Consider the following 13,604-nt stretch of genomic DNA (forward strand, 5'->3'; position numbering starts at 1 on the left):
GCCCAATGGCCATGCCCAGGGGACTTAAGTCCCCTGTGCATGGCCATTGGGCACAGTGCCATGTAGGAGGGCGCAAGTAAGGCCCCCCCAGGGCATTTTACAAAAAAAATTAAAATACTTATCTGGACTTACCAGGGGTGGGTCTCCCCATCTTTAGGTGTCCTCCAGGTGTGGGCGTGGGAGGGTGGGGGTGTCCATGGTGGCACGGAGGGGCACCTGAAGGCTGTTTCCATGGTCTATGACCATGGAAAAAGGCCCACAGGTCCCCTAACGCCTGCCCTGACCCAGGCGTTAAATAATGGTGCTAAGCAGGCTTAGCGCCATTATTTAAGGCCCTTCTCCTCCCGTGCGTGAGGGAGGATAAATAAGGCGCTAGGGCCTTTGAGTCATTTTTTGCCCGGGAACGCCTACCTTGCATCTAATTGACACAAGGTAGTTTTGCACAGGCAAAAAATGACTTTAACTCCAATATTTTGATGCTAGACATGTCTAGCGTCAAAATATAAATATGGAGTTATGTTTGTGCTGGATTTGCGACAAAGAAAATGACGCAAATCCAGCGCAAACAGAGTATAAATATGCCCCTATATTTAGTAAGTTTGTGCCGATTTTGCATTAAAAAATGACGCAAAAGTGGCACTAAAAAAGTATAAATATGGGCCTGAATGTTGAAAGGAGATTTATTACCTCTCGGGCAGAGGCTCACCTGACACGCAGAGGTCAGGGTCACAAATCTGATGTTTGTTTAAGTTGCCAACTTGTACTGCAATCAACTTAGAAAGCTCTTCTTAACTACTGTGATCTCACCTTGATCACGAACATCCAAGGATGTTTCATTGTTTTTTTATTCCATGGGGGTAGACCTGAAGCAATGCAAAATACTGTGGGTGGAAGTGCTCATTAAACCGATAAATAAGATTTCAAGTGTCTCACCCTGAAACCGTCAACTTCACTTTGATTTTGTAGTCCACCAGAATCCCCAACACGGTGCGGTCGGTCCCCTCCTTGATGCTGGAAAGAAAAAAGAACGCAGTGAGACAAGGAGTAAGAAAGGCTAAAAGGGATTCTCTTCTAACGTCGCTTTATTAGCGAGACGGCTAACTGCCAAAGATCTGAGTTTGTTTAATAATAAAAAATCACAATTCGTTTTTTCAGACCGTGTTTTTCATTTTAAACAAAAATATACTTCTTGGTTTAAAAGAGCGCACGAATAACTTCCTGGGCTACCCTCTCCTTGTCCTATTACACAACGCCCTTGGTGAGTGGTCCTTAAAACCTCCTTCGTTGACCCTGGGAGGCTGTAAGGAACTCCCAGAAGCAGGATGCTGCCCTTATACAAACTGAACAACACAAGCTTGCCATTAAGTAGGAGCAGTACAAAGTGTGGCAAACCTAAGACGCTTTGGAACCATGAAAACACTGGGTAACCCTGTACAAAATCCAGGACATTCCACGGGAATACAACAGTATTAATGGCACACCGCTTTATGCCAGTCGAGAGTGAGTGAGTACAAAACTATTCGGAAGAGCTTACTTATGGACCTAACATCTCAAAGCACTAGTAGGTGACTAACAGTAAACGAAAATATTTAGTGGGAGGAACCTAAAATTGTAGTGATGGTTTTATCTGAAGGAACTCCACAACTTCCTGCTGAATAGGATGGTCTTAGGTTCACTACGCAATTCAAGTGAGAGTTCAATACTGAGGAGGGAAGCAAGGCTTGGATATTTAGGCTTATCTCACCTGGCGATGGGAGGTCTGAAAGGGGGCACACTGAGGAACAAAGGGATTTTGACTCAAAGGTGCTACCTGGGCGATAGTGAGAGACATTGTAAGCAAAATAGTCTGTCCAGGGGCTTGTCAGTAAACTAAACGTAAAGTAACGAGTCTAAAAAGCAATATTGTATATTTTCATTGAGTCCTCAGAGAGGCCTGCTCAAGAAAAAGAAGTGGTCCCTCTTTTTTGTCTGTAAGAAAGCCTCACTGCTGAGGGCTGAGCTTTCGGCAAACAAATGTAGAGCCACTAAAAACACTGCAAGAGTAAGCCAACTGAGATGTTGTGATGGGCCCTGTACGAGAGATTCAGGTCTCAGGAATGGCAGAGGTGAGCATATGCAAGCAAGGATAGGTAATCTTTATTATGGCCCCTAGTTTGGAAAAAACACTTTAATCCAGTCAGAAACCCATATTTTTCATGTTCACTTTAAACTTTATGTTTATGAAGTATATTGGGGGACAAATACCTTTGCTTTGCAAACTTACTCTTGAACCCAATAATGATAGCTTTAGTCTTTGAGGCTTTTAGTGATAACCATTTTCTTCATCTAATTTGTGATTACTATGACACAATCAGTGATAATCAATAACTAACTGGAGGAGTCATCAATCAAGCTGAGGTGACACAAAAAACATTTCATGCAATAGATGTGGGACTGGAATTGGGAGCCTTATGGATTACCACAGTAGCAGGAAATTGTTAAACGTCAATTCAAGATCATCACAACATTAAATTGTTAGCTTCCCATTTAGCAGGCAAGTCTGAGATTGTATTGTGGGAAGTTTTGTCATTATAAATGTAACTCAGCCCCGCCCTACTCCACTGACTCAACATTGGCATAAAACATTGACTTCTAATCCCCCACCCTACTGCAGGCCATCTGCAATGGTACAGACTGACTTCATCAGGTGGAGTTATCAACTTACAGGCTATGGTTATCCGAGTATCCCTTCCTCCTTACCCCAAAGAGTTTCAGTTCACGGGCACTGATGGTTTTATCTTCCTCTTTCCTTGAGAAGTCATTCATGAATTGTGAGAATGCTGCATTTGTGTCTCCAGATGCTCTTGCCTTGGACGTTCCAGGATCTTGCCTATATTTTACCTGTAGGATGCCCATATTAATATGTAAGGTTTTCTTCCAGAATTTGAGACAAGCTCCATTCCATGATCTCCGAAGGGGTCTGGTTCTGTTTCCATGTGTATTTACTCCTTCAGGTTATTATCTAAGTAGACAGCCTTAGTTTGACCTATGATGGGACCACCTAACAAATGTCTGCAAAGGGTTGGGTGGGTCACTGTATTACATGCAATATATTGCATGGCAATACCAATGCATGATTAACATGAATCTATGACTGCATTGTAAGTTAAGTATATAATTACCCTTATTAATTTATCTTGTTACTTAACTCCAAGGTACTTATAGGTGGAGTTAATAATAGTAATGATATACTTATTGTACAATGTAGTGGTGGGTCAATGTAGTGCATATCTTATTGTAGGTACATTTTGTCGAACCCACTATAATGAGGTACAACCCCTTCCACGTACAGAAGGTATTCTACTAAGTGCTTACAGTAAACGGCAGTGTCACCCATTCTTGAAATTGTGTTCTGTGTAATGCCGCTGCTTTTTCAGTTCCCTGCCTGTTTATTGTTTACGTTGTTGTTTTCCATTCTTGCATTTACTTTGAATCTCCTTGTCTCATAACTTGCCTCATGTCTTGTCTATAGTCTTCCATGATTCACAGCCCCACTTTGATCTGCAAGACTCTACCTGCTTCCTCTTGCACCCCTACATCTAGTCATCATACAGCCATGTTTTGCTCTGATTGATTTCCATTTCTCTTGCCTCCTTTCGTTGTTTTCCATGAGAGTCATCAACTCACACATATCGACTGAATGGAAGTTCCATGTGTGCATTGTCTGTAGTGACTACTTATTTCCTTTAACCTCTGCAGCGTTGCTCGAGAGAACATCTGTCTGACAGTGTTTTACTCTGTTGATCCCTTGCCTTTTGGGTACAGCCCCTTCATGTTGTGTAGATTCCCTAGGACAGTGGTTCCCAACCTTTTCACTTCTGTGGACCCCCATTTTATCAATACTGGAGCCCGGGGACCCCCACTGAATCATTATTGGAACCGGGGGACCCCCACTGAGTCAATACTGATAGCTGGGACTTAATATTATTACATTTTTTAAGCAGCCGCGGACCCCCTGATGAGGCTTCGCGGACCCCCAGGGGTCCCCGGCCCACAGGTTGGGAACCACTGCCCTAGGATATTAGCGCGCTAGTGCTTCCAGTTCCTGTTGTTTTACCACAATACCGAGTTTTATATATATATTGTTCCGCAAAAACTTCAGCTCAGAATATCACCTACCACTACAATATCAAATAAACAGTATGTGGAAGAGCACAGATTTACAATTACTGGCTTCACATCTACGTACCTTGGCGATATCTTCAAGGTACGTTGATGTGCAGATAAGAATAGTAAACCTTTACCTATATATACTTACCTCGACGATGTAAAGGTGATTGATATTCTTGAGCTGATATTTTTTGCAGGGCAATATGTTTGTCCTCTATGTTGTGGTGTACAAGTACTGAGTACAGATCAGTCATGCTGTATTCATTCCTTTTGCCAGGAGTCTAATAGTTTACTAATACCTGTTGGGCACAGATTGCTATTGCTTCTGGCTTTAGATTTCCAATGGTATTTTCTTGGTTGTGATTTGTTACTTGCTTTAACTAGTTAATATTCCACTGTGGCTTTCTGTCGCAGTTCCGACTAAGGGCCAGATGTACAAAGCCTTTTACAGGTCCGGTAAAATGCTTTTCAGCATGTACCAACCCTATTTTGCAAGTCAGCAACCTATTGCAGACTCGCAAAATATGGTTTACGAGTCGCTATTAGGAAGGGGCATGTTAAGGTTGTCCCTTCCTAATAGCAAGTCGCACTGGTATGTAGGATTTTTTTATGGCCGGGAATGCGGTCTCAAAATATTTGCAGATTACCACCAACTCCATGTTGGTGGTAAGCCATTCACAAAGGGGAAGGGGTCCCCAAGGGGTACCAACATATTTTTCTGAGCAGGCAGTGGTCCCATGGTCCACTGCCCACTACAAAAAAATGAAAAGAAAACTTTTCATTTTTTTTAATGTATCCCATTTTCTTGTAAGTAAAACGCACTGGCGTAAGGAAACTTAAGGAGGCCCCCTACAAAGTACTGTAAGGGGCCCCCTCCAATGTGGACCCGGTTAGGGGCCTGCTGCCTGTGCACAGAGTACTGTGCTGAGAGGGCACCCTGGAGCTTGGGCTCCCCCGCACCCTGGGGGCTGCAGGGCCTTTATTATGCTACTGGGAAAGTGGGCTCCATTAAAAAAAAACTGTGTCACTTAAAAAGCAATCACAGATATGGTGGTCTGCTAACCACAACAGGCCTCCATGCCTGTGAGTGCCCACCATTCCCCATGGGTCACAAATTGCGACCTGTCTCTTGAATATTAATGAATGAGGCAGGTCCCTTGTGACCCATTTGGGATTCGCCAACAGTGTTAAACACACTGTAGTCATAGCAGTTTGCAATTTCCTAATAGCAATTCGCAAAAATTTACTACTGGGAAATCGCAAACCTATATCTACTTACATCTGACCCTAAGTCCTGTGTTAATCTTTTTTCTCTCCTAAGACAGTGTGTCCACTAGGTTGGAATCAGTCAAGAACTTTCAGTGCCAGGATACCCTCCCGGTGATATGTATGCTATAGAAAGATACATACAATATAACATAACATTCAATGAGAGAGATTTCCTCTACCTTGTCCTTTTGATTCTTGTCTCCCTTGGTAGCCTTATTGCTTTGTCCTGCTTTCCATTGAGTACCAAAGTTTCTTCCACATGGCCAAGATGCTATGACCCTCTTCTAGGCATTTTGTTGAGACTATCTAAACAGCATAGTCCATCAGACCCCTTATGTTGTCAATGGTAGCAGTATGGGTCCCGGTGGTACCCCTACCTAACATGATCTCAGCTCAAATGGCATCAGCGATACCTCTCCTCTCCACCTGGACATAATTTTACGGTCTCACAGCCATAGCAGTATCTGTTCCTTCCCCTCAGAGAGTCAGGTTACAGGGTTTGGTGGTAACATTTCTCAATCTAACCCTGTAACGCAAATCACAGGATAACTCTTCCCACTTCTCCATTGTTCTCTGTCGCAGTGTACTTGAAGCACATTGTCCCCATTCCATAACTAGAGATCGCAGTTCAACACATCTAAATCTAAAGAGGATGCTGGTGGAATGGCATCCAGCCACCCAGGAGTTCAGCTCACAAGGCACCAGTGGCAGCAGCTCTCTCTAGAATTTCAGCTCAGAGGACACTGATGGTGCCTCCTCCTTCCTTGTCTCAGGAGACCGGCTAACAGCAAAGCAATCATACCTTTGCACACCTCCCACCAGTAACTCAACTTACAGGGTGCTAGAGGCCAGGTTTGTGTCTTCATGTTTCAGTTTTCCATCCAGAGCAATTTCCCTCTTGTCACGGTTGTAGGCCAGCAGGGGTAGGAGTGTGAAGGTTTTGGTAAGGGTGGCACTTGGCTGCACTCGGTCACTGAAAGTGGAAAGAGAATAGAAAAGTTTGAGGGTGACAGAGATGTACAGCCTTGTCTTTTTTAGCAAATAGATTCAGGAGGGTTGTGGACAGTTTTGTGGACGACTATAACCGTCTTAAGTTTGATATTTGAATACTCCATGTGCTAAGGTTTTCTTTCTTTATTGTACTTAAATGTTCAGCTCTGACTTCATTCAATTAATAACATGCTGTGTACTTCTCTATGATTTTAAATAGTAGTGCTGCGTCATCTGCACAGACCTGGAATCCTATGTCTTGGTTTTAGAGAGTGGATTTCAGAATACATATTGCATGCTGAAGCCTGTTCCTGACATGGTGGGTGCCAGAATGTCATTGTCACAATATCATCCAACATAATTATTGTGTCCTAAATATTGATTAAAAAAGTATAACCATAGTGGAGCTAACAATAGAAGATCAACACCCAGTAGGACAACATTTTTGTGAAGGAGATTCAGGGTAATGTTTATGCCAGACCATATTCCTGTGTACGATATTCTGACAAGCAACCCCCAGATGAGCGAGGAGGTGCTCATGACACAGCCGAGACCTGCTGATAGTGAAGCAGGAGTGCCAAAGGGCAGCCACAGAAAGAACTGCGAGGAGGGCTAAACGGTGGGAGGCCACTGACCTAGCAGGGATAGAAGAGAGTGGACAGCATTTGGTGGGGAGATGAGGTGTAGATAGGAGAGGGCCGACAGAATGAAAGAAGTGAGGTGTGGTAGAAAGAGAGAAGGGAGAGAGCCTCAGAAGGGAGGAGCCATAGGGAGAGCTACGGCTGGCTCATCCTGTTAAAAAGGTACCACATGATGTCTATGCAAAGATGGGGATTGGGGCTTCAAGCTGGATGGCAGAGAGGAGGGCGGTTTAGAGGGAATTCAGAGCTGAGTAAATGGTGGCAGACATCTTTATTACGTCACAACCTACGAGAGTCTGAACAGAAACACAATGAAGAACAAAGTGATGCATGGAATAACGATATGGATTCTTTAGGAGCCAGTGTTGCTGCTTTGTGTACACATTGAATCAAACAGAAAATAATACATCCGTGAGGGATGGCAAATGTCATTGTGTGTTAGCAGAGTGTATATTTTCGGAGCACACTTGAAATAAGGCCTGACGCAGTAGAACCAGCTGTGCTCTGGTTCTGATACCATACACCTATGACTTTGTCATGTGAGTTGTAGAGAAGATGGTGGCTGATTGTTGTTGATTGTAATCATAGTCATGCATAGAACCAGAGAAACCATCTGCAATGAGCAGCTGCTATATTTTAAACCAAGAAGAACAGTTCTGGGTCCTCATGGCTGCTCGAAATTCACGAATGAGGATGTGTGTTCCTGTTTGGCTCTGATGGGTCAAAGGACTAGTGCAGTCATTCCAGGTGTAGGTGTTTGACCTCCTGAGCCCAGATTTTAATCTTGGTGAGTCCAGCCACCCTTTCATCCTTCTGAGATCGATAAAAGGAATACCATTGAGTTGTGTAATAATAAACTGCTGTTATTTAGCACCAAGATACTCTAGAGGGTAAACATATACTTTATAAATATGTTATACATCTTCTCCAGTATCTATTTTAGGAAATAAGTAGTTATAGCTGTTCTATAAAATGGCTGCTTAATGTGGGTGCTGAGTAGGTTTTAGTGGTGAAATCCATGCTGCTGTTCATCAATGCTTAATGTTTGTGGGTTTTGGAGGTGGAGAGCACCTCGGCTCATTTTTTGGGCCTGGGGCTTTTTTTAAGCATCACGTTTTCAACTGAAAGTGCAAACAAGAAGAAAAAGAGAAACTAGGAAAAAACAGATAGAAAAACAGAGACAAATGAAGAAAGATGGCTGAAAACGAACATGTGAGGTGAAACAAAGACACAGGAAGTGTAGGGTGTTGGAAGAGACAGGCCTGGGGGTTTAATCCTATACAGCAGGACCTAATTAAATCTTTCGTTTCCTGCATTTAATTTTGGTTTATTTTATTATTAGCTTTTTTTTTTTTTTTTACAAATTAGGGCCTGCTCGTTAAGTATGTTGCGATGGTAGTGTTTTGAAAAGAGGAATTACACACTGCACAAAAACAGTCCTACCTACAAAGCAGGCAGCCTTGCACTATGACGCAAGGGTGTCTGCGTTGGTGCTAGGCTGTTAATTGTACACCAGGTCAGGCAGAGGACAGGAATGGGCCATATCTTGATAGATATGGTGCATTCCTGCCCTCCCTATTTCACGCAACACAGCATGAAAGTTTGATAAATATGGCCCACACTTTTTTCCCTTCTAAAGAGGTAACTTCAGCCTTTAGGATGCCATGTCGACAGCACGGATGGTCATCTTCTGTGTCTTTTAAAGAGAGCCTTTCAAAGGATTGCAGCTTCATAGTCACCCATTCCCTGATTCTCATGCCATAGATGCTGCCTCATCAATTTTGGCATGCTGCTTGTATCAGATCGATCTTTTATACTGACTTTCCAGCAGGGGCGGCTCCTTCACTATGGTGTCACCCCCCTGGTCAAGAGCCCAGAGATGAAAAATGAAACGACAGTTCCACCATCGTTTTATTTTTCATCTGCTGGCTCAGCCAGCAGTACAAGGGAGGGGCGGAGCTGGGGCACAGGAGGTGGGAGAGAGGACAAGGGGAGAGTGCACTATGGGGCATATTTATACTTTTTCACGCAAAACTGCACTAATGCAGTTTTGCGTGAAAAAGTATACCGCTGGAGAGCGCCATTCCAAGTTGCCGGCTTGGCATCATATTTATGGAATGACGGTAGCCGGCGGTAAGTTCTGGCTAGCGTCATAAAAATGGATGCTAGCCGGGTGGGGGAGGTGTAGGAGGAACAGGAGGTTGTGCGTCAAAGGATGACACTAGTATGGGCAGAGGCAAAAAAATGCCTCTAACCAGACTAGCGTCATTTTTTTATGTAAAACCCCCATGGACATGACTCCTGTCTCAGTAAACACAGGAGTCATGCCCACCACTCCAATGGCCATGCCCAGGGGAGACATGTCCCCTGGGCATGGCCATTGGGCCCAGTGCCACGTAGGGGGGCTCAATTTAGGGCCCCCATGGTAATTACAAAAACAAAATACTTACCTGTACTTACCTTACTTACCTGGGATTGGGTCCCCCGTCCACTGGCATCCCTCTGGTGTGGGTGGGGGTGTCCCTGGGGCTAGGGAAGGGCACCTGTGGGCCCATTCCATGGTCTCTGACCATGGAAATAGCCCACAGGTCCCCTAATGCCTGCCCTGACCCAGGTGTTAAATAATGGCTCTGAGGAAGCTTAGCACCATAATTTAAGGCCCCCTTACCCCTGTGCATCATTTTAGCATGGGGGATAAATATGGCGCTAAGGCCATACCGTAATTTTTTGCACAGGAACGCCTACCTTGCATCTTATTGATGCAAGGTAGTTTCCCGTAAGCAAAAAATTACGTTAACTGCAAAACTTTGGCGCTAGACGGGTCAGTGGGCCATTCACAAAGGGGAAGGGGTCTCATGGGGACCCCTTCCCGTTTGTGAATGTGTTAGCACCAGTTTGAAACTGGTGCTAACTATGGTTGCTTTGCGACCGCATTCGTGGTCACAAAACAATCATACATACCATTTGGACTCGGTATAAGGAAGGGACGCCCTTGACACGCCCTTTCCTAATACCGAATCGCTAAACCCAAACAAGTTACCGAATTGCAGTTTGGGATTTTTACATCCCAAAAAGCATTTTTCAAGTCACATACTTGCGATTATGCGATTAGGTCCGTTTGCGTCTTGAAAAATGCTTCGTACATCTGGCCCTTAGTTCTATTCATTTAGATGTTGTTTGCCTGATAGTAGTGTGAATTACTACATAGGAGACCCTAAACATTTCACTGGCTGTTGGGGGGCTCTGAGTCTTGTTTATTCATGTACCTCTTTCTCATTACAACGATTTGGTGCCCATAAAGTGCTTTCATTAGGCCCTTTTGTCTGTCTACACTGGGCATCATACCCAGTTTGCTACTAGTATAGGTAACTAAGTGCAATACAAGGGGTGCTAGATCTTTGACTGATGCCACTTTGAGTGAACAGCCTATATAATTTGTAAGCCCATGATGTAGTAATCTGTTTACACGTCTGGGTTTCATTTGCTTGGAAAAAATACTAAAGATTGGTAAAATGTTTCAAATGTTAATGACAGTCCAAGGAGTATTGGCATAGTGCTCATGAATGGCATCCAAGGCTATGCATGTGACTGATTGAGGCAGTAATGTGAGAAACAGACATAGGATGCTCATTTGAATGCCATACTAAGGATATTTGTGTGAGTAACAGTTTGAGGTTGAGTCTACGAGTGACTCGTAATGTTTGCGAGTGCCAGTCCATAGCTGTGTCTGCTAACAATAGCCCAATGCTGTGTCTGTGAGTGAAAGCAGGCTGTAACTGTGAGTTAAAGATTAGGACTGTGATGAGAGTGACAGACTGAGGTTGTGGCTGAACGTGATCACTGCGTATGTTAGTTAACAAAGTCACTCTGACTGCCCTAGCACAAATATTTCAAAACAAAACACTTGGGTACTTACTCTGACTCCTCCAGGGCGACCGTCTTGGTGTAATAATCGCTTGAATATAGCACAACATTGGCCACTTGCTCCACTGAAAGAGATGGACAATGACAATCATGTGAGCACACGTAGCATATCCAAGCACCTTCCACTGCTGTGAGGGGCATTCACAGAAAAAATTACTTGTATGGCAAGACCATGCTTCGAAGAGATTCTAACGTAGCTCAGTGCCACCTTTTCAAGGTACCAGACACTTCGTCAGATCCAAGCATATTGAACTTAATAATCTACTGATTTAGAAAAAAAGTTTCTTCATTACTGTGTAGTTGCTAAAACAAGGACACGACAACTACTGGTTAGTATCAACCAATCAAAAAAAGAGATAGTACACTACAGGGACATATATATAAAATTAGGTGGAACTTAATGCAGCTTAGCACTTGGATAAATGCAACAGAGGCATGATTTTGGTGACAAGCCAAAAACATCAAGGCAAAGATTCAGTCTGCTCTCTGGTGTCCAGTTAACAGTGCCAGTGGCTGGACTTGGGAAGAGATTAGAGGCCAGTCAGAAGCACCATAACACTTTACCCGTACATACCTGAGACGGAAATCTTCTTTACATTTTTCTCAGTGTTGTTAGTGATGGTCAATGAGACTGGGATTGGTTCTCCATGATAAAATACCTACATGTGGAGAAAGTGTCCACGAGATGTGAAATAATCATACCAATGTCCATTAACATTTGTCAAACCTATTCCGCCTCCATTTTGGCAATCATTTGTCTGCCTTCCTTGATGTGCCATATGATAAAACACCTTCCTTGGCATGCTGACCAGTCCTCTGCCTTCTTAAATATGCCCACTAAATAACCGGAGTTCAAACAATTCAAACAAATCCTCTGTTTTGCTAACAAGGCCAACCAGTTCTCCACTGTCCTAACCATGTCAACCAGCCCTCCCTCCAACTAGCCATGCCAACCGACAGTTCACCTTCCATGCCTACCAGTATGCCACCTTCCTAACCATGCCAATTACTTCTCCTTCAGCCAGTCACCTATCATTGCTGCAATGCTAACCAACCTCGTGGCTTCCTAACCAATCACATATCTTTCTTGCCCTAACAATACCTCATACTTTTTAACCTTGCAAACCAAACACCTGTTTTTCAAAGCATTACACCTTTCTCAGTGTGAGGCCAATCCCCCATCACTTTAAATTTGCCAACAAATTATTCAGATTCCAAAACATACAAGTCAATTCTCTACTTAAAATTCATAGCAATTCAAAAATTGAGAAAAACATTCTAAGGCTTCTAATCCATCCTTTCTCTTCTTCAACATGACAGCCAATCCACCACCTTCTTCACTGTAGCAACCAATCACCTGCATTACTAACCATGCCAACCAGTTATCTGTCTTCTTTACTATAACGCCCAATCTTATGTCTTCAGTGCTTTTCCATCTGACCTTCTGCCTTCTAATAATGCCAATTAAGCTCTGGTTTCCTAACAATACCAACTAATCTTTTTCCTTCGTAACATGCCAACACTCTTCTCCCTTGCGATGGTACCAATCAATAGTCTGCCTTCCTAACCATACCATGCAGTCTTTTGCCTTCCAAGCTATTTTGCCACGACTCGTCCTTCAGCTTCAGCTCTTAATTAGGCCATCTTATCTTTCACCTTGCTTTCCATTTGATTAATGCCTTAATGTGTCGCCCATTCTATTTATTCCTTACTGATTCAAACAATCTGCAGCATACCATTTCATGCCAAATATCTTTCCACATTCCCTAACCATACCAGCCCATCCTTTATCTTGCCAACTACCTCTTCCCAATCATGTAAACTAACCTTCTATATTCCAATGCTTGACAACTAATCGTTCTCCGGTCCACAAACCATTTCTCTGAATTCCTTAATGTGCCAAACAATTATCCATAGTTCTCACAACATAAAACAATTTTCTATCTTCCTTACCACGTGAAGCAGTTCACCACCCTCTTTGTCATGCCGACCAAATCCGTCACGTTTCTTACCTGTATTCCTTTGAGTGCCCTCAAATACCCGCGTTTGTTAGCATGTTAATCAATTCCACACAGCTGCAACCATGGTACCTAATCCTCACTCTTGTTTATGTTGGCACTCTTTCCCGCCCTCTCATAAACCTACAGATGCTTTATAATGACAACTAATGCTCTACCGTTCTTCATGCAAAAGTAAATCAGTTTCTTAACTGCGTTACTCAGTTCGACATTTTTTTAACTATTCCAACCAATAATGCACTAATCTTACTTGGCATGCCATTCACGCACGTTCTATGCCATGCCAGTCAACCTCAATGCAAACTATGAATATTTACATTCCCTTCTGGCCAATTGTAGTAACTGTACGAAGTCTAGAGACAGGAACTCATCAGAGGCCTCACCCGAGCCGAACAGTAGGAATGGCAGCTCACATGGATTTATGATGTGTCTCTAGACGCCGCGTTCAGTGTATTGCTGAGTGCTCCCGCCACCTGAGCTACCCTGGCGTCAGACCAAAATATTGAAAACAAAAATGTTGAGGCCATAATTGCACAGAGGTGGGTATAGAATTATTGGGGCATATTTATGAGCCCCTTGCGCTGCTGTTGAATCACTTTTTCTGATGCAACGG

General features: G+C 43.4%; 1 protein-coding gene across 1 annotated transcript in view; it reads right to left on the reverse strand.

The window, feature by feature from the left end:
- The window catches only part of SAG (S-antigen visual arrestin), a 116,582-nt gene that overhangs the window by 35,428 nt on the left and 67,550 nt on the right, over positions 1-13,604 (reverse strand). The window contains exons 9-12 of the mRNA XM_069213765.1: positions 11,548-11,632; positions 10,966-11,038; positions 6,254-6,391; positions 934-1,011 (exon numbers count right to left, since the gene is read on the reverse strand). Of these exons, the coding sequence (XP_069069866.1) occupies positions 934-1,011; positions 6,254-6,391; positions 10,966-11,038; positions 11,548-11,632 (374 nt within the window). The remainder of the gene's footprint in view (positions 1-933; positions 1,012-6,253; positions 6,392-10,965; positions 11,039-11,547; positions 11,633-13,604) is intronic.

Source organism: Pleurodeles waltl, chromosome 11 (assembly GCF_031143425.1).
Source record: "Pleurodeles waltl isolate 20211129_DDA chromosome 11, aPleWal1.hap1.20221129, whole genome shotgun sequence".
In the NCBI taxonomy this organism is placed as follows: domain Eukaryota; kingdom Metazoa; phylum Chordata; class Amphibia; order Caudata; family Salamandridae; genus Pleurodeles; species Pleurodeles waltl.